Raw genomic sequence first — 27,779 nt, 5'->3', positions numbered from 1 at the left:
GTATATTCATACTAGCTGGAAATTATGTATTTAGTAACAATTCCTTCCCTCATCCCCCCCCCCTCCCAGTCTCTCTCTCTCTCTCTCTCTCTCCCCCCCCCCCCTCTCTCTCTCTCTCTCTCAGTCTCTCTCTCTGTCCCTCTCTCTCTCTTTCTTCCTCTCTCTCTCTCTCCAGGATTTCCTCTCAGTGATTTCCAATCTGACTACCTATCTGCTGAATTTGCAGTCACAATTGTTTTAAATGTCATCCGTCTACTTTTTGCTTGTGCTATGTTCCATTGTAGTTTCTTAACATTTCTCTTTAGTATAAGCCACACAGTGTATATTTACAATCATAATTATATTTACCTGTTGAAGTTATTTCTGTTGTTTCTGGCACGGTTGACTTTTCAACTGGCATAGTTGAAACTGTCCAGTTCTCATCACCACTTGGTGTTGTTATTTCACCCCTTATTGCAATTGGAGAACCAGTGTTGATAGATGTTACTGCAGTGGTAGATGTTTCAAAAACAATGGTTGTTGGGGGCAATTCCATACGTCCATTGTTATGAATCTCTGCACAGATTTATGCATCCATATGTTAACATCACACTAAATACTTTCCATAAGGCTTACATACAAGCAAGAACATTTAAAAGAGAAGTGACTCTTCCATATAATGATGCAAATTAAAAATGATTTTTTAATTTCTTAACAAAATTAATATAGTACAGTTCATCATGACAGACACCATTACTGAATGTGTTTTTTTTTAAATATATAATGGTCATTAACTACTACTGGTCACAACCATTAACGTATGTAATTTTCAACTGTAATAAAGTATTAAATTGAATAAAAACAAAAGACATGAAAATAAAGATGCATAAAAATCAAATCTTGAAAGTATACCGGTAATGATAAAGAGCAACATGCACAGCCCAACTAATTAAGCAGATTAGCATTAGCATCCAACAATATAGTGATGAACTGTGTTTCACAACAGCTTTCCAAAATAAATTTCATAATATAATTGATATATCATATAAAGACAGACTAATGGCCAAATGATCCATAAAATAATACTATGAATATCAGATGACAAATAGATGATTTTTACCAGAATCAGACTCAGACCCAGATTTTTGGCTTTTCATGCACAGTTGGCTTAACCGTATGAGCATTCTTCCTGACCTGACTCAGACTTTCATTTTCACTGATGTTTACACCAGAGGTTCTCCAAAGGGGTATGTGAAAATAGATCCACTGGGGATATATGGGTGGTGAAGGATCATCATTCAAATGATGTATGTCAATTGGCAGGGTAAATCACACTCCTCTTCCAACTCCATTACCACAATGGTGTCACTCTCATGTACCCCATGGCAGAACCTCTGCTGGAAACATCAGTGACAATGAAAGTCTTCAGCCAAGTCTGTAGCTGTCATCAAACATTCATTTCATTTACTTTCTTTTATGTAACACTTTTCATCATGTACATAATACTTATGGTAACTGCTTTGGGAAAAATGAAGAAATAAAGAAAGAAACAAGAGATCTAGGTTTGTGTCCTCATCTAGCAGACATCATTAGTCAAAATATACACTACATTGTGGAGTCAGTGTATCTGTGCAGTTTTTGCAGATATAATTCCATGTCATTGCATCTTCATTGTTTCCATCCTTGCTATCCATTCCTTTTATTCAATCAAATGTAATTAGCTAGGTAAAAATATTAGTGAAGACAAATAAATGTAAAATATCAACATGTCTTGTCTTCTATAAGACATACATTTATGTATTGTTAAAAAAAATACCTAAAAATCTCCAAATGTAAGTAGTCATTTGTCTGAAATATAGCATGTAACCATAAGACTCTAGAGAAATACTGGAAGAATCTTATATCTAATATAGTGAGCAAATTACCCACTCATTAAACAAAAAGAAAAATGTAATGTACAAGTACATAGTGAAACTTAAAAGGGGCGGAGAGGCGCCACTTCATGAACTGTAAACAGTGGTAAACTGCACCATGGTCACCTCATACACAAATGAATATTGTTTTCAGGGTATTCCAACCAAAATCTAAACAGCAAGTAGTTGTTTGTTATGAACATAAACAGATTACAAATATATGTCCCTAACACACTGCTCCTTATTTTGTGTCCCCCCACAATGTTTGCTTCTGGTGACTGACACCTGATACCATAAGACCCAGTTTTAGATCCTCTACTGTATTGACCACAAGCCTTTGCAGTCACTCTTCAATCTGGCCAAACCAATTCCTATTTGTACTGCTCAGAAATTGCAACAATGGGCTCTCCCTCTCTCCAACTACCAATTCAAGATCATATATCAGCCCACTTCTAAGCATGCAAATGCAGATGCTCTCTCATGTCTACCTATGGGAGCTGATGCTGACTTTGACACTTCTGAAGCAGCGTGTTTTCAAACTGATATGCACAAAACTGACACTGTCTGCACAAATCATTTAGCATGCAGACATTGCACATTGTTTGGCTAGGATGTGCAAATAGAAAGGATGTCTGAACAGTGTCAGGTGTGTGCAGAACGTCAGGCCGCCCCTCCACAACATTTTTTGAGTGGTCCAAGGTAGAGGAGGCTTGGCAGCATTTGTACGTTTTGTTGGCCCTTACTGGAACACATGCTGGTTAGTAGTTGTTGACGCATATAGTAAAGTCCCCTTTGTTGTTCCCTTGCTCCACTTTGCAAGCACCTTAGTTCATTTTCTGCATCAAAGTTCTGCCAGAATTGCTTGTCATGGACAACGGACCTTGATTTGTCTCTGCAGAATTTGAAGATTTCTGTACAGCAAATGGCACACACCATCTCATATCAGCACCATTCCACCCACAATTGACTGGTGCAGCTGACCATTTTGTTCGCATGTTCAAACAGCAAGTGGACAAACTTCTTGTCCACTTATTACTCCCAACCCCACAATGGCCCTTTGCCCCCAGAATTGCTACATGGGTGACACTAAAGCACACTCTTGCATTTGCTCCATCCCCCACTGTGGTCAGCACCTGCAGACTCCAGTCAGCCAACATATCAGATTAGCCAACCCGTGTTTTACAGAATCTATGGCAGAAAGAAGTCATGGGAGCATGGTGTCATTATTAGTTCAATTGATCCACACATGTTTCAGATTCAAGGTTCTGATGGATTGCAGAAATGGCACCTAAATCAAAGTTGCCCTAGTTGCTGGCAAAGTTTTGGCACTTCTTGTATGTTCACAGATTCCTGGACTTCCTGGTCGATGCTATCTGAGTGCCATCCATCAGAGTGGGGTCATGCAATGCTGTTTCCGGACCTCAAGCTAATGGACATTGAACTGATGCCATATCTGTCCACTAGCCAACGTCCAGCAACACCTGCCCTGCCATCACCACTGGGTCAACCCCACACTGATGCCTACCAAGGGGCCTCCAGTCAGGAAGATGCCACTGCAGATTCACGCCATCAAGTAGATGCCCTGCTGTGGGTGCTGGGATGCACCCTCTGCATTGTTTTTCAGCCAGTGTTCCCTTGCAGTCTCAGGACAGCTGTTGGGGTGCAGCCAGTGACTTGGCATTGGCTACAGCACCGGTTGTCACTCCAACACTGGTTCCAACAGCCACGCATCCCCCCCACTGGTAGTATGGTGCTCGACCATATGTGACAGTGGTGCAGTGGTTTGGGGGGGGGGGGGGGGAAGGAGTGCTATGTCATCCTAACAAGACACAGCCTGGGAAAAAGCACCACAGGCATGAAGATATGAGCTGGTGTCAGTACCATATAGTGACTTGCCATTTGTGCAAATTCCGCCAGCGCCAAGGGTGACACTGAGGATGAAGATATCGACTTCACCTCGGCCGATTGTCAACTGAATGCAGTCCACCAATGACTTGATGACAACGGACAGAAGCCTACTTGGAAGATAGAAGAGTAGCTCTCATTCACCTGGTTATAGATCATTGTCCAAGGCTGACTTACACAGGGAACGTCATTTAGTGAAGTCTTAGAATTGAACAGACATTGTAAATTGCATTTGCTAAGTATTTTAAAGTTTACCTATGATTATTTGCACTTAGCCACTGAGAGTCGTTTTTGTTTTATATCACATTTAGTATTGCAAACTTCATTATTCGACAAGTCACAAAGATAAGCAAAACCCTTTCAACTCTCTTGCGTGTCTTTGTTACTAATGTCTTGGAGTGTTGTAGAACCTTTGTTCTCCTACTCTGTTACCTGACCCTGGAACCTACCTGTGTAATAGTTGCTGGGAGAAATTGTATTTGTGGGGTACTTCCCCAAAAGCTGTTTCACAGACTCACAAACTCAGCCTACCATAACAACAGTGGCAACTCGGCCTCCCCAGCAGTAGCAACAAGGCCTTTACAAAACTGATGACAAGGTTTTACAAAAGTATCCACGTGTGTTATTATTGGATGACACATGGATCAGGCAAAGTCAACTCATAAAGAATGACTTGCATGAAAAACTGCCACATCATGCAAGATGTTTAAATTTATTACTTCTTTTGGTGCTAACTATTCAGAACATATTTCACTGACAGTATACACATATGCGGCTGAATGTACCTATACAAATGTATCATTGTACAACATGCAGTTCAAGAGATATGATGTCTCAAACACTGAGATATGTGAAAAAATGTTGCCTCATGCATGAAGCTTTAATACATTTATTCTTTACTACTAATTTACATTCGAGTCAACTTAAGGAAATTCCTGATTCCCTGATACCTGGCAGTGCTTTTGATAGCTTTCAACTGTGAAATGCAAATGACTGTAGGCAAAAACAATAGCCATTTATAGTGCTACAAAAATGCATTTCCATACAAATGTTTACAAAACGACTTTGTAAACATGCGATGGAACTTAAACCCAGCATGCAGAAACTGTCTGGGATCATATATCTTAATTTGGATACTGTACTTACACATTTGATATTACGCATATTTCTCTGTATTACTCTTTCATAATTTCAAAGGTGTTTACATGAATACATGGAAAAGAATTTTTTTTATACTTCACTACAAACACAGTTCATTTTCTGTTTTCATTTCTAACAGAAGATTGTCAAAATGAATAACCAGGCAAAGCTGGGTCTGTCAGCTAGTAGGTTAATAAAGTGTCGTCTTACATTTACAGATGAAGCTTTGGGAATTGACATCCCATGCAAATTTATTTTGAAGAATTTGGAAGATTTGGAGGGGGAACAGTGACACCAGCTTTTCTGACAACTAGGATGAATGTGAGGAGGAGAGAGGTAAGTGGGCAGCAAATTTCATCATGCTGTCAACCACAGGAGAGTAAGTTGCATACCTAGCTTTTTATGAATATCTGCCATGTTTAAACTGCAGTTTGCCTGAATCCATTTGTTGCTGGATGTAAACTGACTTTACAATTGGGCAAATATTCAACAATAATGTATGTTTCTTCAGGAGACAGTAAAATTCTAGGTAGGGACCAGTGACATACTTACATGTTTTGTGCAGCAATTTTATCAATGTTAATCGTGAGGTAAGATGGGAATGAAAGGAGGTGTGTCAGTTGAAGGAATATTGTCACATATTCATGTCAATAAAGATGTGAAATCTGTTATGTATGTAAACAAACAAACAAACCTTGTGTTCTCAGGGCTCTCCGTAACCACAACCTCAGTAATTGAAACATATGTGGAAGAAACAACAACATATTTGTGACAAGCAAGATTATAAATAAGAAACATCCAAATATTGGTGAAAGTTACATAATAGATCCCTTCCTCACATTTGTCATAGTTTATGCACAATATATGTATGTAACATGTGTCAAAATACTCATCAGAGACCTGTCCATTATCGAATGAATGTTTTCTGACTTCACAACACAGTTTTAATTTTGATAGCTGAAAGCACATTAAGTATGGCAAGATGCATTTAAATATGGTGCAAACATAACTCATTATGTTATGCTACAGGTCAGTCACATTCATTTGCTTTGCCAACCAACAATCAAATTATAAACTTTAAACCTAAACTGGACCTCATGCTTCATGACAGTCAGAGCCATCTGTCACAACCAAGATTTTGGGGTGGGGGAGGGGGTGGAGGCGAGTGGCTTTCCAACTTTAGTGCTGCTTGCATATAATAAATTGCCTCTTTTTTCCTTTCTCATTCATTAGATGAAACTATCATTCCAGATAATCCTACAATCGTTATTATTATATTATTATTATTATTATTATTGGGCCTGGTGGTCTAGCAGTAAAGCACTTGACTGGCTACCAAGAGGTAGCATGATTAAATCCCAGTCAGATCTTACATTTTTCAGTCTGCGTTTTAATCCAGTCATCACCTCTCAATCATGTAAGGAGTAAGTAGAAATGACATGTCATTCAGATTCTACTCTAAACTGCAGATCCCCTATCCCCAATTGGATAATTGTGGTAGGTCAGGTCCATGCATGTTGCTGAAGTGGTGTCCAATTGAAAGACTAACACCAGGCCAGTGAGCCACATGAAATTAATATTATGATAAAAACTGGTGTAAACCATTTCTTATTGTTTATTTCATTTCTGCTTGTATTATCAAATTGAATTAAAGTTCAGGGGGAAGAAATAAGAACATTGAGGTTTGTTGATGTTATAATTCTGCTAGAGACAGAAAAGGACTTGGAAGAGCAGTTGAACAGACATTGAAAGGAGGATGTAAGATGAACAGCAACAAAAGCAAGATGAGTTTTGCCATTTGGACAGCAAAATAACTGACATCTTGGGTTGTCGGGTGTTCTGCCGGATATCAGTGTCGTACTTGCACGATATTTCGGTCACGTAGCTCGTAACCTTCATCAGGTGCAACCTGAGACCAGTCTCAGGTCACACCTGATGAAGGTTACAAGCTACGTGACCGAAATATCATGCAAGTACGATGCTGATATCCGGCAGAACACCCGACAACCCATGATGTCATTAGATCGCTGGGAAAGCCTGAAGAGTTACAGCAAAATAACTGATGATGACCAAAGTAGAGAGGATATAAAATGTGGACTGGCAATGACAAGAAAACTATTTATAAAGAAAAGAAATTTCTTAACATCAAATATAGATTTAAGTGTTAGGAAGCTTCTCTGAAGGTATTTATCTGGAGTGTAGCCATGTATGGAAGTGAAGCATGGATGATAAACAGTTTAGATAAAAAGAGAACAGAAGCTTTCAAAATGTGGTGTTACAGAAGAATGCTGAAGATTAGATGGGACAATCATATAACTAATGAAGAAGTACTGAACAGCATTGGGGAGTCAAGGAATTTGCAGCACAACTTGACCAAAACAAGGGATTGGTTGATAGATCACATTGTGAGACATCAAGGGACCACTAATTTAGTATTGGAGGGAAGTGTTGGGGTAACAATCATAGAGAAAGACCAAGAGATGAATACAGTAAGCAGACTCAGAAAGATGTAGGTTGCAGCAGTTATTCAGATATGAGGCTCAGATAGGATAGAGTGGCATGGGGAGCTGTATTAAACCAGTCTTCGGACTGATGACTGGAACAACAACATTATCAAAATGGCATAAGCTTAGATTAGATATAATGTTAAACAACTGGGGTAAATATGGTATATTTTCATAAAAGCTATTAACAGAAACTTCTAGTGCAGTGCATTATATTCATTGCATTTCATAGCTAACTATGATTAAAAACTGACCACTTTTTCCATACCTGAAGTTCCGTTACAGGTGTTGTTGAGTTCGCATCCACCACTATTTGCTTGCAGTAAAACCGCAGGTACTGGTGACACATTAGTGCTGCCAGAAGTGTTACTCTCTTCCTCAGGTTCATCTACAGCATGAACTATTGTTTCAGCTTTCAAGTTGTCTACTCTGTGGATATAAATGGATCAAGTTTAGGAAAGATTTAAAATTTTGAATGGATAACTCACAACTGAAATATTAAAAGACAACTTGGATGGAGTGAACTGCATGGAGCAGATTATATTAATGAACAAGACTGAACATTATAATCAAACACAAATTTATGCATAACAGAAAGAAGAGGATGCATTCAAAAGAGTATAGACTAATATACTCTAACTGTTGAGCAACTTATATGCTTAGAAACTGCAGTGGTTTGTCTTGTGGTATGCCTTGCTGTAAAGTAGGTATCAAAAGTAATTATGTTGTAAAAAATGACTGTCCCACCAAACATTGGCAGCTTCCTTTTTCATTCAGAAGTGTTCACATATATTAAACATTACAAAAGATTTGAGACATGATCGCAACAGTTAACAGATTGCATAATGGAAATTCTGAAGAATTTAAGTCAAATATGAAGTTACCAAAACAGTTCTACATGAAAATGGTCAATGCTGGAAGAAAAAGAGTCATAATGAGTTTTTAATTACAGATTTTCCTAACAAATGAGAGACAATTTCAATGACACTTACCCATTGGGGATGATAGATGACTAGGGAGACACAACATGGGAAATTGGTTTCTGAGGAAGGTGGGGACGGTAATTTCAGTCTGTGAAGGCTTGGTGGGATTCTCAGAATATTTAGAGAGGTGCTGCTTGTCATTGCCGATGCTATGATCCTGGGTTGCTAGGCTGTATGCAAGGGACATCTTGGTGTGGAATGGGTGGCAGCTGTCAAATGAAGATATTGTTGGTAGTTGGTACATTTGATGTGAATGGAGGTACTGATGGAGTCATGCATGAGGTGGAGATTTGCTTTTAAGTGGTGCCTCGAAGGAAAAATATTTATTGATGAGGATGTAGTTGATCACAGTGAGCAGGTGGAGACAGTCTGGTATTGGGAAAGGAAGTACTCAATAGTGGTAAGGCCATGGATATTGAGTACGTTGGTGTAGAGGGAGGTGGCACTGACAGTGATAGGCAGGATGCTAGATGCTAAAATGACAGGACGTGTGGAGAGTTGTTAGAAGAAATAGTTGGTGTGTTTTGTGTGGGTAGGTTATGGGTAATAGTTGAATGTGTTGCTCAACAAAGCCAGATATTCGTTGTGTGAGATTGCTTTGGCAGGTATTGTAAGTGGATGGTTCAGAAAGCTGGCAGAGTTGCTCAACCAGGTAATCCCTGTGGTTCATAACAACAGTGGTGCAGCATTTGGTAGCAGGTGGGACGAAAAGGTTGAGATCAGTATTCAGGTGGTGGATATCAGTTATATCTACAGTTGTGAGGCTTGTTCTCATGTTCAGGGATTTGAGGAATGGTGGTTAGGCAAGGTCTGAGGTAAGGAAATTCTGAAAAGTTGTCACTGGATGATGAACATGTGCATGTATGAATGGATGGAGAAAGGGGTGGGGGCACAGGTTGATGGAGGAGTAAATTGGGTGAGGCAGGAATCAGTATTGGCTTTGGGTCAAGTCAGATTGGTGGGATTTGAAGTGAAAAAGTGTTTCTACCATGGACACAAGGACAAGATCTTTAAAAACCTAGAAACACTGAATAGTGGGTAAGACAAAAGGTGAGGCCTTTGGAAAGTGGCAGTGTGTTTAAATTGGCCACTTATGAATGAGTATGTGTGCATTTCTTCATTTTATGAAAACTGTTTGATAGCTAAAAGTATCTGACAGTCCATTTTTAAATGTTCCTGTTAGCTGTTCAATACCTGCACTATGTGGTGAGTAGCATTATATCTTAATTAATACTGCTGTTCCATCCCAGATTTTCCCTGTTGTAATTATATTATATAATATAAATACCTTTCATGTCTGTGATTAATCATAGTTGATGGTATCACAGTTGAAATAGGAACTGGAATCATTTTCATCTCTTCATGTATAGTTCCAGAAGAATCAGAGAGACTTTCTATTCTAGCTGACTCAGCCTGTGAATCATTAGTACTGTCCAACAACTTTTCTTCAGCTACTACATATTTCTCTCTTTCTTGGCTATTAATAAAACCATCTTCTGACTCAGATTTGTTGAAAGTTTGTGGTTTGATGCTAGTAAGTGGCAGAATCCTTGTCCATGAGTTACTGGAAACCATTTTTAGTTTTCATTAAAACAGCATATGGAACTAAACATTACAATACAGTTTTAATAATAATACAAATATCTTCATATTTTTATATTTTCATTTGAAAAGATAATACAAAATTACTGTCTTTAATATATCTTACAGTTAAAATTATAATGATATCCAAATTTGATCAGCACATATAGTTTCATGGGTGGATAACTTAATTTTTTCATTTAAAAGTTTATACAGAAATGTAGCATGGATTAATTTTATTGAAAGGCTGTTTTACCTGTAATTTGCAGTTGATGCTGTTATCAGCTTTTTATTTCTATTGAGACTATCAATTGTTGCTTTCGTTTTGCTTTTGAAGTCTTCATCTTTTCCCAATGTTTTGTCCTTGGCTGTTGTTGGTGGAATAGCAGAGGTGGCAACCTTTACTTGTTTGATATCTGAGTTTTCTATTAACACACCACCTTCAACTGATCCTTCAAGATATTTATTCTCCACAGATGTGTTGTTCATTTTTCTCTCTGTCAAGTCACCACTTGCATGTTCCTGAGGTTGTAACAATAAGGAACACAATTATTCCACAACAGATTTACACACACACACACACACACACAGATATATATATATATATATATATATATATATATATATATATATATATATATATATATATATATATATATATCCTCAAATCCTGCCCTGAAATGAGATCCATCCTTCATGAAATCCTCTCCACTCCACCAAGAGTGTCTTTCCGCCATCCACCTAACCTTCGTAATCTCTTGGTTCATCCCTATGAAATCCCCAAACCACCTTCCCTACCCTCTGGCTCCTACCCTTGTAACCACCCCGGGTGTAAAACCTGTCCAATGCACCCTCCCACCACCACCTACTCCAATCTTGTAACCCGGAAGGTGTACACGATCAAAGGCAGAGCCACGTGTGAAAGCACCCACGTGATTTACCAACTGACCTGCCTACACTGTGAAGCTTTCTATGTGGGAATGATCAGCAACAAACTGTCCATTCGCATGAATGGACACAGGCAGACAGTGTTTGTTGGTAATGAGGATCACCTTGTGGCTAAACATGCCTTGGTGCATGGCCAGCACATCTTGGCACAGTGTTACACCGTCCGGGTTACCTGGATACTTCCCACTAACACCAACCTGTCAGAACTCCGGAGATGGGAACTTGCCCTTCAGTATATCCTCTCTTCTCTTTATCCGCCAAGCCTCAACCTCCGCTAATTTCAAGTTGCCGCCGCTCATACCTCACCTGTCTTTCAACAACATCTTTGCCTCTGTACTTCCGCCTCGACTGACATCTCTGTCCAAACTCTTTGCCTTTACAAATGTCTGCTTGTGTCTGTGTATGTGCGGATGGATATGTGTGTGTGTGCGAGTGTATACCTGTCCTTTTTTCCCCCTAAGGTAAGTCTTTCCACTCCCGGGATTGGAATGACTCCTTACCCTCTCCCTTAAAACCGACATCCTTTCGTCTTTCCCTCTCCTTCCCTCTTTCCTGATGAGGCAACAGTTTGTTGCGAAAGCTTTAATTTTGTGTGTATGTTTGTGTGTCTGTCGACCTGCCAGCACTTTCATTTGGTAAGTCACATCATCTTTGTTTTTAGATATATTTTTCCTACGTGGAATGTTTCCCTCTATTATAACCATATCATTAATTTGAACCCAACAATTACGTTTGTTATTGTCGCTGTTGCATTTCGAAACCTTTCCTGTCGTCTTATTTTCTCTTTATTTTCTCTTTCTGTTTTTACCAGTAGTCTCACTTTGTATTCACCTTCCCCTTTTTACCGTAATCTACTATACAATTTTATCCAGCCTATATATACTCAATAATACGTAACCCACTTCTAAACCATAACCAAAAAAAATTTATTTTCCACTTTCAACACCACCGCTGCTATAAAATCCACCGTTTCAAGTTCAATAACAGCTGCTTTCACGTATAAAACAACAATTTCGGCTAGTTCTAATAACTTTCACTATATTTCCACTTCCGTTTTTCCCACATCACTGATCATTTTTAGCCGCTCCCCACAGGTTTTAACGTCATTATTTACAATTGTTAGCCCCATTTTCGTAATCTTTCACCACAACACCACTCCTTTTAATACATTTACACGTTTTTTTTTTTTAAATTTCCCCGAATTTCTCTGTCCTTTAACGTGTTTTAGCGGCAACACAACCACCTAACCTTTATGCACATCGCTGTCTACCAACCCAAGTTCACCACAGGATCAACTTAACCAACACTTTTTCGCCTTTTTCCATACCAGATCTCCAGTTGCTTTCTAGTTCACCTTTATCTCTCCCCATATATTTTTATCTTTCATTTTCATTTCAACCTCATGTTACACTTTCCACCTTCTAATACCATGTCACCCTCACAACACCCCCACAATGACCCCATTAAGTTTTATTTACATTCCCTCCGCAAACATGCCTTCACCCTAGCCAGATTACGCTCGCATATTTTATTTTCTCAGGCTTGTCTGACATTTGGCATAACCCCCCAAGGCCTCACACTTAAAGTTCCCATCTCTGGCTGCAACCCTTCTTTCCATCAGTCCCTATACCAGTTCCAAACTGAACAATCCATTGCCCTCACCCACCTAATCCTTCACCTACACATCAACTCAGCCAATGAACACACCCGTCAACTCCTATCCTTAATAAAAGTCCTCAATCTTTCCTCTCCCACATCCACACCGGCTATTCAGAGCATCCTCCTACAGGACAACCGCAAATTAGAACAGCATGCCACCCTTCACCTCAAAAAACTATCCAATCTCCTGGTTTCCCACCTCCGGAAAGGCAACTCACTCACCCTTCACAACCTTTCTAGCAAACCTCAACCACCTCTCATTGCACACAAACCCAGTCTCTCCCATCTACTCAAGCTCCCACTTCCAGCTCCACTCCCTCCAAAACCTCAAAATTCCAATCAACACAATCTGGTACCACAACACCCTAATTCAGTAGTTAACCTTTCCTCCAAACCTCTCTCCCAATCCGAAACCTCTGTCCTATCCAAAGGCCTCACCTTCAGCCCCACTCCCAGATTCAACCAAACAGCCCTGGTCAAAGATTTACTGTCCTACACTCGTACTCTCTGCTGGAAGTATCACTTTGCCACAAAGAAAAATGATCCTAATCCTACCCCTAATGATCCAACTCCCCAAGACACTATCCAAATTGAACCCTGCCTGGAACAGTTCCGTCCTCCATCACAGCGGGACCCACCTCCTCTTCCTCAAAATCACCCTCTCCAAACCTTCCAGGAATTTCTGACTTCCAGCCTTGCCTCTCAATCCTTCTTAAAAAACCTTAATCCTACTCCCAACATCACCACTGCTGAAGCCCAGGCTATCCATGATCTGAAGGCTGACCGGTCCATCGTCATTCTTCCGGCGGACAAGGGTTCCACGACCGTGGTACTTGATCGTCGGGAGTATGTGGCTGAGGGACTGCGTCAGCTTTCAGACAACACCACATACAAAGTTTGCCAAGGTAATCCCATTCCTGATGTCCAGGCGGAGCTTCAAGGAATCCTCAGAACCTTAGGCCCCCTACAAAACCTTTCACCTGACTCCATCAACCTCCTGACCCCACCGACACCCCGCACCCCTACCTTCTACGTTCTTCCTAAAATTCACAAACCCAATCATCCCGGCCGCCCCATTGTAGCTGGTTACCAAGCCCCCACAGAACGTATCTCTGCCTACGTAGATCAACACCTTCAACCCATTACATGTAGTCTCCCATCCTTCATCAAAGACACCAACCACTTTCTCGAATGCCTGGAATCCTTACCCAATCCGTTACCCCCAGAAACCATCCTTGTAATCATTGATGCCACTTCCTTATACACAAATATCCCACACGTCCAGGGCCTCTCTGCGATGGAGCACTTCCTTTCACGCCGATCACCTGCCACCCTACCTAAAACCTCTTTCCTCATTACCTTAGCCAGCTTCATCCTGACCCACAACTTCTTCACTTTTGAAGACCAGACATACCAACAATTAAAGGGAACAGCCATGGGTACCAGGATGGCCCCTTCGTACGCCAACCTATTCATGGGTCACTTAGAGGAAGCCTTCTTGGTTACCCAGGCCTGCCAACCCAAAGTTTGGTACAGATTTATTGATGACATCTTCATGATCTGGACTCACAGTGAAGAAGAACTCCAGAATTTCCTCTCCAACCTCAACTCCTTTGGTTCCATCAGATTCACCTGGTCCTACTCCAAATCCCATGCCACTTTCCTTGATGTTGACCTCCACCTGTCCAATGGCCAGCTTCACACGCCCGTCCACATCAAACCCACCAACAAGCAACAGTACCTCCATTATGACAGCTGCCACCCATTCCACATCAAACGGTCCCTTCCCTACAGCCTAGGTCTTCGTGGCAAACGAATCTGCTCCAGTCCGGAGTCCCTGAAGCATTACACCAACAACCTGACAACAGCTTTTGCATCCCGCAACTACCCTCCTGACCTGTTACAGAAGCAAATAACCAGAGCCACTTCCTCATCCTCTTAAACCCAGAACCTCCCACAGAAGAACCACAAAAGTGCCCCACTTGTGACAGGATACTTTCCGGGACTGGATCAGATTCTGAATGTGGCTCTCCAGCAGGGATACGACTTCCTCAAATCCTGCCCTGAAATGAGATCCATCCTTCATGAAATCCTCCCCACTCCACCAAGAGTGTCTTTCCGCCGTCCACCTAACCTTCGTAACCTCTTAGTTCATCCCTATGAAATCCCCAAACCACCTTCCCTACCCTCTGGCTCCTACCCTTGTAACCACCCCCGGTGTAAAACCTGCCCCATGCACCCTCCCACCACCACCTACTCCAGTCCTGTAACCCGGAAGGTGTACACGATCAAAGGCAGAGCCACGTGTGAAAGCACCCACGTGATCTACCAACTGACCTGCCTACACTGTGACGCATTCTATGTGGGAATGACCAGCAACAAACTGTCCATTCGTATGAATGGACACAGGCAGACAGTGTTTGTCGGTAATGAGGATCACCCTGTGGCTAAACATGCCTTGGTGCACGGCCAGCACATCTTGGCACAGTGTTACACCGTCCGGGTTATCTGGATACTTCCCACTAACACCAACCTATCCGAACTCCGGAGATGGGAACTTGCTCTTCAATATATCCTCTCTTCCCGTTATCCATCAGGCCTCAGTCTCCGCTAATTTCAAGTTGCTGCCACTCATACCTCACCTGTCATTCAACAACATCTTTGCCTCTGCACTTCTGCCTCGACTGACATCTCTGCCCAAACTCTTTGTCTTTAAATATGTCTGCTTGTGTCTGTATATGTGTGGATGGATATGTGTGTGTGTGGGAGTGTATACCTGTCCTTTTTTCCCCCTAAGGTAAGTCTTTCCGCTCCCGGGATTGGAATGACTCCTTACCCTCTCCCTTAAAACCCACATCCTTTCGTCTTTCCCTCTCCTTCCCTCTTTCCTGATGAGGCAACAGTTTGTTGCGAAAGCTTGAATTTTGTGTGTATGTTTGTGTTTGTGTGTCTGTCAACCTGCCAGCACTTTCATTTGGTAAGTCACATCATCTTTGTATATATATATAGACACACACACACACACAAAATTCAAGCTTTCGCAACAAACTGTTGCCTCATCAGGAAAGAGGGAAGGAGAGGGAAAGACGAAAGGATGTGGGTTTTAAGGGAGAGGGTAAGGAGTCATTCCAATCCCGGGAGCGGAAAGACTTACCTTAGGGGGAAAAAGGACGGGCATACACTCGCACACACACACATATCCATCCACACATATACAGACACAAGCAGGCATATTTAAAGACCAATATATATTCACACAGCTCATACACATGTGGCCACCTCTCAGCACCACTCTATGTGGTGAGTAGCAGTCTTATCTTTTTCATACTGTTTAGATTTGTAAAGGATAGAGAGATAGAAGGAAAGGAAAAAGGAGAAATATGTGTTGCTCTATAGTCACATTGCTGTGAAAAACCTGATAATTCAGCTTCTGTGTTCATGAAGAGGGCTTCTAGTTAGGTGCATGCAGGTATACCAATACAAATTCAAACAGTGGTAATGTAAGAGTAAATCTGATAATCAACAAGGAAAAAAGGAATCCAAATAAGAAGTTTCTATGAACAATACAGTCATTCATTCACTTCCGTGTCCGGTCAGCATTTCCAGAAAGTAGCAACTCCGATGGCCTTGTTTTTTCCCTCAATCAGGTCCTATGTTTAAAAAGGTTTAACCAAGCATTACCAAAAAATTGGGAAGATTCTAAGAAAATCAAATTTGCTGTGGGGTACCTTCTCGGGGAAGCCTCAGAATGGGTTACAGTAAATATTGAATTTTTTTTTTCTTGGGAAGACTTTCAAAAGAAATTTAAAGAAAATTACTGGTTTGACAGTGCACAAGAAAAGCTTGTATCAGATCCATGGGACCGGGGCAGAATCATCTATCCCCCAGGGATGTTAACATTCTGAGTTAACGGGCCGAGTGACGACCATCGGATCCCAAGTTATTTTTGGCGTTTCTTCTAAAATAGTCTTCCTGCACCAAATTCCTTTAAAATCTTAAACTATTGTGTCATCTATCGCCCAAGGACATTAACATTCTGAGTTAACAGGCGGAGTGACGACCGTTGGATCCCGAGTTGTTTTCGATGTTTCTTCTAAAATAGTTTTCCGGCAGAAAATTCCTTTAAAATTTTAAGCTATTCTGTCATCTATCCTTTAAAATCTAGAACTGTCCTGGAGTCTTATTGCTTAAAAACTGAATATGACTATAAAATAGAGGACAACTTAAGAAAATCACCAAAAACGTGGTATCTAGACAAAGTAAACTGAACAGATTATTATATTTATGGAAAGAATAATAAGATGTGACTAGCTGAACAATTGTTATACCTTAGTGTATAGATTTTCTATTTTGTATAGAGTATTTTATACTTTCTATGAGATGTGATATAGATGGGAGGGTTTGTATAAAATTTTGAAAGGAGTGGGTATTATAGGTAAGAGCATGATTTACATGAACAGATAAATCATGACTAACACAAAACACACAACACACCTCACAAACAAATGAGCCTGATTCTTCACCATTTGAAGTTTCCATAGGGTTGCTAGTATTTCCTTCGGGGACTTCGACGGTGAAGGTCGGACAAGTTCTGTAGGAGACAATTTAACACCAAACCTCCTCCGGCATCTCACTCAAGTACCCGAGAGGTAGGGATCCTGGGGTTCCCTCTTTCCATATTCATTAACTTCTATCGTTGAAGTCCTTCCATATTTCCATGGTTTCTAATAAGCTACATCTTATCTTTAGATAAGAAAGCCAAAGAATCAGACTACATGAACGAACATCTGCATATACACAAGTATACACTTAGACACAAACATACAATTACAGACTAGGAAGTCCGTCACAATGTGAGAACCGCCAAGTGTTTTAGGGGAAAATGTGGGTGCATCTAGAAAAATATGCACACAAATATGGGAAGCTATGATGGTTCTACATCGAATATACATAAGAAAAGGGGTATATAAACTACGAAAGAGGCATGATCAAAGAGAGAAAATGAAAGCAGGAGATAATGTTAATCATGCTGATCAATAAGAAATGTCACTATAATAAATACTCTAACGAATTGAAGGATAGTGGGACATGAATAGTATATGTTGACATAGTATCTATTGAAAGTATAGAAGTTGATAAGTAGAAGAAGACTCTAGGGAGTAAATGATATATTAAAGAATAAATATGAAGCTTAAAATAGATTTATATCTTTACCAGAAAATACTTAATTATGTTATACATAGGAATGTATACTAGGGTAATGAACCGTGAGGCCTACTCAGAAAGGAGAAGGGGGGCTTACTCAGTATTCACTATGTATAAAGGGCAGGCATACCTACGTGGGGAAAAAAAAAGTATACTGTTGAAATATATAATGTTATTATGTGTGATATTAGTTGCATAATGATTATGTATAAAATATCGCGTTATCGATCTGGGGAGAGGCAGAGGGGGGGGGGGGGGGGAAATATGTAGTGATTCAAGGATTTCTGTGTAAATTCTAGAACCACTCAGCCTTCTACCATCTCTAACACACAATATTCTAGATACGAGTGTGGGATGGTAAAATCCTACCTACTGAGCATCACATGTTTGTGTGTGCAGCTTTAAAGTCAGTCATGAGAAGAAAGTAGGCACAATGGTCGAATGGCACTGACAAGTACTGACAATCCATAGATGTTTTAGAGGAAGAACCATGGAGCTTTTATGCAGCTCTGTGCTATTATGTCATTGACTATTGTTATGTGAAAGAAGAACAGTTGAAAAAGTAATCTTGTGAACTCTTAATCCAGCCTTGGTAGAGGCAAGATCTATTTTATGATTCATGTGAAGTAGAGTCATGGTTTTTAAGTCAACTCCTTTGTAAATGCAATTAAATTTGTTTCTGACATTGGACGGAGTGAGGGGGCTTACTGGAAGTCGTATATGTACGTGGAAAGTGAGAATTTTATTCTGTATGGATTCCAAATATACCGTTGGTTGACGAAAATTAAAGTTCACATATCTACTTATTTCACAAGTAGAGAGAGAGGCTTAAATATTCCCGTACCTAGCAGCATTCTATGGACACAAATCCAAGAGAGTTTTTCAGCAGCCAGCTAGCCAGCAAAGAAGATCGTCTGCAAATCCCAAGTAAGTCACCTCATGTAAAAGAAATGGGAAGTTTGTACAGCTCCTTCTCACTTTAAATCACCATGAAAAATGTTAGAATTGTTGGAAAAATAGGAAGCACCTGTATGAATTTTCAGAGCTCAGATGGTGTGCCAATACTAAGATAAAATTGGAAGGCTGAAAGATAGAAGGCATATACAGATGGGCTATACAGTGGAAATGATCTTGAGCTGTAGCAAAGTGATAGGCTTGACCCAGTCCCTCCACTAATGTAATTATTCTTTTTTCCTTTTCAGCTCTTTTGCGTAGGCAATACATGTGCCATGTGTGTACATAAACTCAAAAAATTCTTATATTTTTTAAAACTTTATTATTCAGTGTATAGTTATTTGATGGCTGATAACAGCAGCATATAACATTCACAAAGACACATTTTCTTTAATATGTTCAAGATTCGTGTTTCTCTGGAACCTCATATACTTCAAAATTCAATTTCACAAATAATTCACTGTTTTAGGATTGACATACTCTATATGAAAGCCCTCATTCTAGTTTTCGTAAAGAAAATCTTATATTTCCTAAAAACTGATTAATGAAAAAAGTAATATACGTTGAAAAGTATTGGATTTCAGAATGTTCAAGTCACAGAATGTAATCCTTTCAGACACCCAGCCCCGATTTTCTGATTCCAAAAATGTGTAATTTCCCTATGATAGCATGTTTGTTAGTGAAATATTAGAATTAGAAAATTTGAGTTTCCAGTAATTTCTTGGTGGACTTTTTTTAAATCCAGCTTGTAACTATGCATGACCAACCTTCTTCTACATCCTTTACTCCAATTTAAGGCTATGTTACCACTTGTTACTTGAAATATCTTCACTGCCTGGTATGTAGATCTACCATCTATTTTTCCTATCTATTATGTCATACTAGCTGAGTACCTGGAATTGCCCTGCTATGTATTTATTCCATTATCTATCAGTGTATCTCTCCCGCTCCCTCTCTCTCTCTGCCCATCTTTCCTTTCGCCCTGTCTCTGGCTCTCTCCTCTTCTTTCCTTTCTCTGTCCATCTCCTCCTCCCCACATTATCCATCTCTTTATCTTCTCTTTCTCTGTCCTTTTCCTCCTCCCCCTCTCCTTATCCATCTCCTCCTCCCACCTCTCTTTACACATCTCTTCCTCCCCTGTCTCTGCCCATCTCCTTCTCTTTCCTTTCTCTGCCCATCTCCTTCTCTCCCCTCTCTCTGGCCATTTACCCTTCCCCCTCTTTCTGTCCACATCCTCCTCCCCCTATCTGTGTCAATCTCCTACTTCCCTCTCTTTGTCTGTCCAACTCCTCATCTCCATTCTCTCTCCTAGTTATTACTCCCACCCCATTTTGAGGCTGGTGGTTCTTAATGCCACACTATTTCTTTCTAAGCTGTAGCTAATATGTGGACCAATTTTGGCTGAAATCGTTCCAGGGGTTTAGGGTGAGCTTTTTACTCATGGCTTTGGCTGGCACATGTACATGTTGAATATATTTCACATGTATTTAACATATTTATCACGTGTTTGAACACATATCTAGTGAATTTCATCCTGAAGGTTCATTTTCACACTGCTCAATGTTTATGTCATATCTCGTGAACATGTGTCGTAGAATAATGCGATAGTGTAGATACATCCAGTGGAATATCTGACTCATTTTGTGACAGCTGTCAGTGGGGAAAAGTTTTTTAAAAGTTTGAAATTATGTTTAAAGATTGTTGCCATCATTATCAGTTACTAGACGAATAGTATGGATCTTCACGTGCCATGAGCTACACTACTTTTCCACACCCACCCCCACACCTGTGATAGATAGGTGGTTCTTACTCCCAGGGTGAGTACTTCTAGACAGTAAGTGATATGTGTAGCAAGTTTGGTTGAAATCTGTCCAGTGGTTTAGGGGAAGATGTGGAACACACATACATAAATATGAGGTCTGTTAGAAAAGTATCCAACCTTTGGCCAGGAAGGGGAGAGGGCAGGAGGGCAGGTGGGGGATCATGAAGGGGACTGGCTTACTTGGATCACTGGACATGTAATCATCCTCCAAGTAGTTCCCTTTGGGTTTCCACACACTTATCCCAGTAGTGCAGCCATTGTTGAAAGCATGTCAAAAAAGCCTCTTTTGGAATAGAGTTTAGCTCGGCTGTCATTACTGCCATAATGTTCTCCCTTGTCTGAAATCACATTCCTTTTAAAGGCCTCTTGAATTTCAGGAAGAGCCAGAAACTGCAGGGGGCCATGTCGGGAGAGTAAGGAGCCTGTTGAAACACTGGAATCTAGTTTTTCACCAAAAATGTCTGAATCAATTGCAAGAAATGTGCTCCAGCTTTGTCATGATGGAGACACCAATTTCCTGTTTACCACAAGTCCAATCTCTTGCCATGCACAGCACCATGTAGGTGATGAAGAACATCCCGGTCGTCCTCTTTGGTGATTGTTGTGGTGTGCACTCATGGTGTGCCACACCACGGGAGTCAAAGAAAGCAGTCAGAATCACTTTGACATTGCTGCACCCTCAGTGGGCCTTCTTTGGTCTTGGTGCTGAGGAATGCTGCCACTGCGACAACTGGGATTTGGTTTCTGGGTCATACGTGTACACCCAGGACTCGTCACCAGTGATTATGGTGTTCACAGGTGTTCACAAAGTAGGAATCACTGTTTGTTGAGTCCAGCATGACATATGAGGCTTCAACATGAAGTTGCTTTTGTTCTGCTGGCAATGGCTTTGGCATGAATTTTTCCAACGCTCTCTTCATGGCCAAATCTTGGGTCACAATGGAATGTGCTCAAAAAGCGCTGGTGTCCACCTCTTCAGCAATTTCTCTGATAGTCACGTGACAGTTCCGTATCACCATAGTATTCACTGTGTCAAAGACCTGGTCATTTCAGCATGTCGATGGCTGATCAAAGTGTGGCTCACTCTCCTCAGATGTGCAGCCATCTTTAAACCTGTTGTACCACTCCTTAATCTGTGTAATGCCATAGCATCATCACCAAAAGCTGTCTGTATCTTCTGAATGGTTTCCACCTGGCTGTCACTCAGTTTCTGGCAAAATTTGGTGCAGTAGCACTGTTCCAATTGTTTTGCCATTTCCCTTACAATGAAAAACCGATGCTAGCACTACAAACAATCTCACTTGATTGCTGCTTTGCCAGTGAGTGACACTATAAAGCTCATGCAGGTGCACTAGATTCACATCCATTAGGTGTTAAAAAAAAGGGAGGCGGGGGGAAGAAGAAAGGTTCAGATACTTTTTAACAGAGTGAATATGTACATCCATTTTTATAATTTGTATGGGTTTAAAAACCTTAAGAAGGGTACAAGCCCAGGAGAGAATGGATTTCCTGCTGAACTTCTCAAGCCTAGAGACAAAGCCCACTGCTCCTAAATCCACAAACCAATCTGGACAAAACAGGAAATACTGAAGGAGTGGAAGGTAACCGTGACATGCTACATCCGTAAAAAGAAAGATGAATCAGTATGTGACAACTGTTGTGGTATACAGTCACATAACAGCTGCTACAAAATCTGCCCCAACTGTCTCCCAGAACGAATCAAACTACTGGAAACAGAAATTACTGGAGAGTACCAAGGAAGTTTCCAAACAGGGTAATCAACCATGACTAGATTTTTGTCTTAAAACAGATCTGGGAGAAAATGTATGAATACAACCAAGAATTACATCTTCTCTTCAATGACTTCAAAAGGACTTATAATAGATCCATAGAATGAGTTTGGTTAAAAACCATGACAAAATTTGGCCAATCAGAGAAGTTGGTGAGACTTGCAATGATAGAGGCATGAAAGCTATGATTAAGACAGGCAATAAAATGACAGAAAGTTTCCAATTGGATACAGGGTTAAGATGAGATGGATTGTCATTTGCTCTTTTCAATGTGGCACTTGAAAAGGTAGTTCAAGAGTTCAACAAAGAAAACTTTTAAGATTTTCAAATCAATAATGAGAATATAACCTGTCTATGCAGATGACACTGCCCTAATACTGTGCACGCAAGAAGAAGTGAAAAAAAAAGTATTCAGACCCTGGAATCAGTGCCATCAAAATTGTGGCTGCAAATTAGTACTGAAAAGACTGAGTATATGACCATAGAAGTAAGTTTCATAATTCCAAAAGTCTAATGTACCACGAATCAACACAAGAAAGAATTCAAACATCTCGGACTGATTCTTAATGAAGCAGAGATTAAGGCAAGAATGCAGGTGGGAAACAGATGCTATTAATTGGTAAACCCAGTATTAAAATGTAGAAACATATCAAAACAACTAAAATCAAGACTATATGAAATATTAATAATGCCTGTATGGTTCTCAGACCTGGAGCACACAAAAATAAGATCTTAACCAATTGCTTACATTTGAGAGAAAGGTCCTCAGGAAAATGTATGGATCAGTCTGGGATGCAAGTACTGGACGAGGGAGATTCACAATTCACAGAAGGTGTCACAATACAGAATTAAAAAACTATACAAGGAGCCTAACATTGACAGAGTGATGAAAAATAAAAGACTTCAGTCATGTAAAATAAAATGAAAGTAAATAAGTAATAACTTTGCATTTTAAAACATTGTAAAAACGTCTTATGCATTTCTTTAAATAGGCAATATGCATGAAGTCTCATCAGTCAGCACCTAGCACTCATCATGTAAAGTTCCTTGTTAACCAGACCTGGTTGTGCTTTCATGGGGTAATGTTTGTACAGACTGTCACTGCCAGGCTTCAGTCATGTAAAGTTTTATGGCAGTACTATGTACAGTCAATAGTGTATCGTCAATCGTGATGAGCTATAATAATTTACTATCACTTGTATTGAACAATTACTGAGTATGGACAATGTATTAATGTCACTTTGTAAAATGCTATTAGTCTTCTTGAGGTTTATGTAGTTTACTGATCTGTTGTGATATCAGTATGAAGCTTGCCACTCAACAGCTGATTACCGTCAACCAAGAATGGAGCTAATATATATGCATAAAACTGAAAACGTACTTTTGTGATATTGTGCACAGTTATTTAAAATTACTCAGAGCATTCCAGCAATCAAGTAGACTCAAGAAGAAGAAAAAATTAAAGAAGCAGAAGAAGACTTCTGAGGAATCCAGCTGACAGATCAGTAAACTTACATAAACATGAAGACAACACTATAGAAATGGGAAGAGAATGTAGGTGAAATTGAGAATACTGCAAGAAGAATCTGAGAGAACACTGAAAGAAGCAGGTCAATAATAGTCCCCTGAAACAGAAGACATTCCCTCAGAATTATTGAGATTCTTGGAACAGCCAGCCATGACAAAAGTATTTCTGTTGATATGCAAGATATATGAGACAGGTGAAGTACTCTCAAGACTTCCAGAAGAATGTAATAATTCCAATTCCAAAGAAGGCAGGTGCTGACAGGTATGAATATTATAGAATGAAAGGCTTAATTAGTCATAGATGCAAAATGATAACACAAATTATTTACTGTAGAAAAGAAAAACTGATAGGAGCCAACTCCATCAAAGACTAGTTTGGGTTCCATATAAGTATAGGAACATGAGAGGCAACAATGACCTAAAAAATTATTTCAGAAGATAGACTAAAAGCAAAGCATTGTAGATTTAAATACAGCATCTGATAATGCTGCCTGGAATACTCTCTTCCAGGCCAGCCGGAGTGGGCGAGCAGTTCTAGGTGCTACAGTCTGGAACCGCGCGACCGCTATGGTTGCAGATTTGAATCCTGCTTCATGCATGGATGTGTGTGATGTCCTTAGGTTAGTTAGGTTTAAGTAGTTCTAAGTTCTAGGGGACTGATGACCACAGCAGTTAAGTCCCATAGTGCTCAGAGCCATTTGAACCATTTGAACTCTCTTCCAGAGTCTGAAGGCAGCAGGGATAAAATCCAGCAAGCAAAATATTATCTACAGCTTGCACAGAAACCATACTGCTGTTACAAAAATCAAAGGACATGGAAAAGAAACAGCAGTTGAGAAGGGAGTGATGGGTTGTAGCCTATTCTCCATGTTATTCAACCTAGACAATGAACAAGTTGAGAAGGAAATCGAGGAGAAATTAGTAACAGGAATTAAAGTTCAGAGAGAAGAAATTTAAGTCTTGAGGTTTACTGATTGCATTGTACAAGGGGTCTTCAAAACGTTTCTGGCCCGAGATAGTTACTGTAATGTCTCACACAAACAACACCACCCCATTTTATGGTGACTTGTTGTGGGTATGCAAGTCAAATTTTGTGGCTCCAAGTTCATTAGTTTGCCACTAGGATGCATTGTATACTGTAGTATAAGCAAAATAGCAAATATCAAGAGAATCAAGAGCAGTGCAGTGATTGATTATCTTCATTTGAAGGGTATGGCATCCAAAGAAATTGCAGAGGACATCCGGAATACACTTAGGGACAGTGCTCCCTCTCATGCAACAGTGAAAAACTGGGTGTCTGACTTCAAACATGGAAGAACGAGTGTGGAAGATGCACCAAGGAATGGAAAGCCTGTCTCCATTGCCACTGATGAAACAGTGAGTGCAATTCATGATACAATTTGGCAAGATCATTGAACAATGTTGTAGCACATTGAAACCATATTTGGAATCTCCCATGGGCATGCTCATGACATTGTTATGGATATTTTGGGAATGGGGAATGCAGAAAGTTTCATCTCAGTAGATCCCGAAAGACTTGAATGCAGATCAGAGACGGGAGCATGTCAGTGTCATGAAGAAATCGTCTGCTAAATTTGAAGCAGATGAAGACGGCTTCCTTGCAAGGCATGTGACAATGGACAAAACGTGGGTTCACCACTTTGACCCTGAGACAAAACAACAGTCACAACAATGGAAACATCCTTCATTCTCTATCCCAAAAAAATTCCGTGCGCAAAAATCAGCCAGTGAGGTGATGGCATCAGTCTTCTGGGATGTAGAAGGGGTAATTATGGTGGATTACTTGTGAAAGGGCATAAATATCAATGTATCATACTGTTGCACCCTCCGGCAGCCTTTGAGAGAAGAGATAAAGAAAAAAAGGCACGTGGAGTTCTTTTGCATCAGGACAATGCACCGGAGCACAAAGCCCTCACAACACTGGAAACTGTGTGACTGCACGTTCAAATTGTTATGTCATCTGCCATTGGCTCCACCATACATTTCTCTTGCCCCACACCTAAAACAAGACGTCAAAGGATGACGATTTGACAATGATGATGCAGTGATTGATGCTGTGAACGCTTAGTTGGACTCAATATCAAAGACCTTTTATTTGAATAGTTTGCAGAAATTATCTCAGCGTGTGCACAAATGTTTAGAGTACATGGGTATTATATTGAAAAGTAAATTGGTATTATGAAATTTCAGTCATTTTTTGTTTGTTAGGCTAGAAACTTTTTGACCCCTCCTCATATAATTCTATTAGAGACAGGAAAGGGCTTTCCAATCAGTGATCAAATTATTGACAGCATCAGTGCAAATGGAACATTTTGAATCATGTGTGGTCATAGTTTGCTTTAATACAGTATGAGGGAGTTTTCAATGAACTGTTAAGGAAGTACAGAAGAACAGTTATTTGGACGAAGCAATGCTAGATCACCTAGATTTGTGGCCTGAATTACACTGTACAACTCCGTTCAAAATCATTCACAAAAGATGTTTTGTAAAATCTTTGGTAATGTATTGGAGTACTTGCATAATACGTTTTATAAAAGCTGGAGCATGGTCTTCACTTTTAAAAAAAATTTTTTTTCAAATTCTTTGACAGTGTAATACATGCCTCAATTAACAAATTGATGAATCAAGAATCTGTACCTGTTGTCCATATGCCTTGTTTTGATCACTGTCTGTCTTTGACTGAACAGAATATCGGTTTAAAGGAACAGGTTCAACTGTTGTCCGATGTTGAATTGCTCCAGATCTGAGGTCTTTAAGAGCTGCCATATCCTTGTCCAAAGATGGCTTCACAGTGTTAACAGGTGGCTGTGTCTGTTACAAAAAATGTTACTCAGTGTATTACCAAGTGCATAACACACTGATATGTTATTGAATATGGTGAAGAGAACAGTAACCAAATAACATTCATCTTTACATTTAAGGAACAGTACCACTTAATTTACGATGTGTCCAAAAAGTATCTCTTTCTGAAACTTCATTCCTTAATCCATTCTGATAGAGGTCTAAAAATTAATAAGACCCACTATATTTCTTTTCAAAAGCTCACAGAATCCTATAAATAATTCAAGGTATATTTCTAAACTAAGATCATAAAAATATAACAGTAATATTTTACTGTGTATCTACTTCACTTTACCACATAATCACCGTTCACATCCATACACTTTCTGTAATGCTGCACCAGCCTCCTTAGCACCTCTGCATAGAAGTCTGCCAGCTGGGAATTGGACCAGTTGGTAACATGTCTCGAGTTCATCATCATTTTGAAATCATTGTCCATCCACCCACTTTTTCAAATGCTAGAAGAGGAAACAGCTGCTTGGTGCAAAGTCCCAACAAAAATCTAGACTCTTCTCCTTGATTTTGGCAGTGCTGTGAGGTCTTGCATTGTCATAAAGCAGGATTATGTAAGAAAACAGTTTCCCCTGGCATCAATTTTGGATCTCAGGTCTACATCTGCTGTAATTGTTGACCTATGGTCCACAAAATCAATAAAAAAGATGCCTTTTTCATCCAAAAAATGGCAGCCATCATGTTTTGAGTCAGAAAGAGAGAATGCTTAAACTTTTTTGGTTTGGGTGAACTTGAATGGTGACACTGCATTGCCTTTGTTTCAATTCTGTGTTGTATGACAACTACATCTCACTGCTTGGGAAAATGTGGGAAAATATGTCATCCCCATATTGCCTATAGCACTCTAAGAACTGTTGTGCATTACACATTCTTTGGCCTTTGAGGTGAGCATCTTGGAACCCACCTCACACACAGTTTGTGATATCCAAGCTTTTCAGTGACAATATTGTAAACTGATGTTCGATCAACATTTTGAAATTCATTACCCAGACCAG

The 27,779-nt window shown here is 40.0% G+C and overlaps 1 protein-coding gene across 1 annotated transcript in view; it reads right to left on the bottom strand.

The window, feature by feature from the left end:
- Positions 1 to 27,779, bottom strand: part of LOC126199368 (uncharacterized) — a 542,567-nt gene that overhangs the window by 41,508 nt on the left and 473,280 nt on the right. Inside the window, exons 7-11 of the mRNA XM_049936265.1 lie at positions 26,569 to 26,742; positions 10,262 to 10,527; positions 9,713 to 9,988; positions 7,710 to 7,870; positions 349 to 555 (exon numbers count right to left, since the gene is read on the bottom strand). Coding sequence (XP_049792222.1) covers positions 349 to 555; positions 7,710 to 7,870; positions 9,713 to 9,988; positions 10,262 to 10,527; positions 26,569 to 26,742 — 1,084 coding nt within the window. The remainder of the gene's footprint in view (positions 1 to 348; positions 556 to 7,709; positions 7,871 to 9,712; positions 9,989 to 10,261; positions 10,528 to 26,568; positions 26,743 to 27,779) is intronic.

The sequence above is a fragment of the Schistocerca nitens genome, chromosome 8 (genome assembly GCF_023898315.1).
Source record: "Schistocerca nitens isolate TAMUIC-IGC-003100 chromosome 8, iqSchNite1.1, whole genome shotgun sequence".
NCBI lineage: Eukaryota > Metazoa > Arthropoda > Insecta > Orthoptera > Acrididae > Schistocerca > Schistocerca nitens.
Note: the sequence above shows the minus strand (reverse complement) of the source record. Positions and strands in the feature narration are given on the sequence as shown.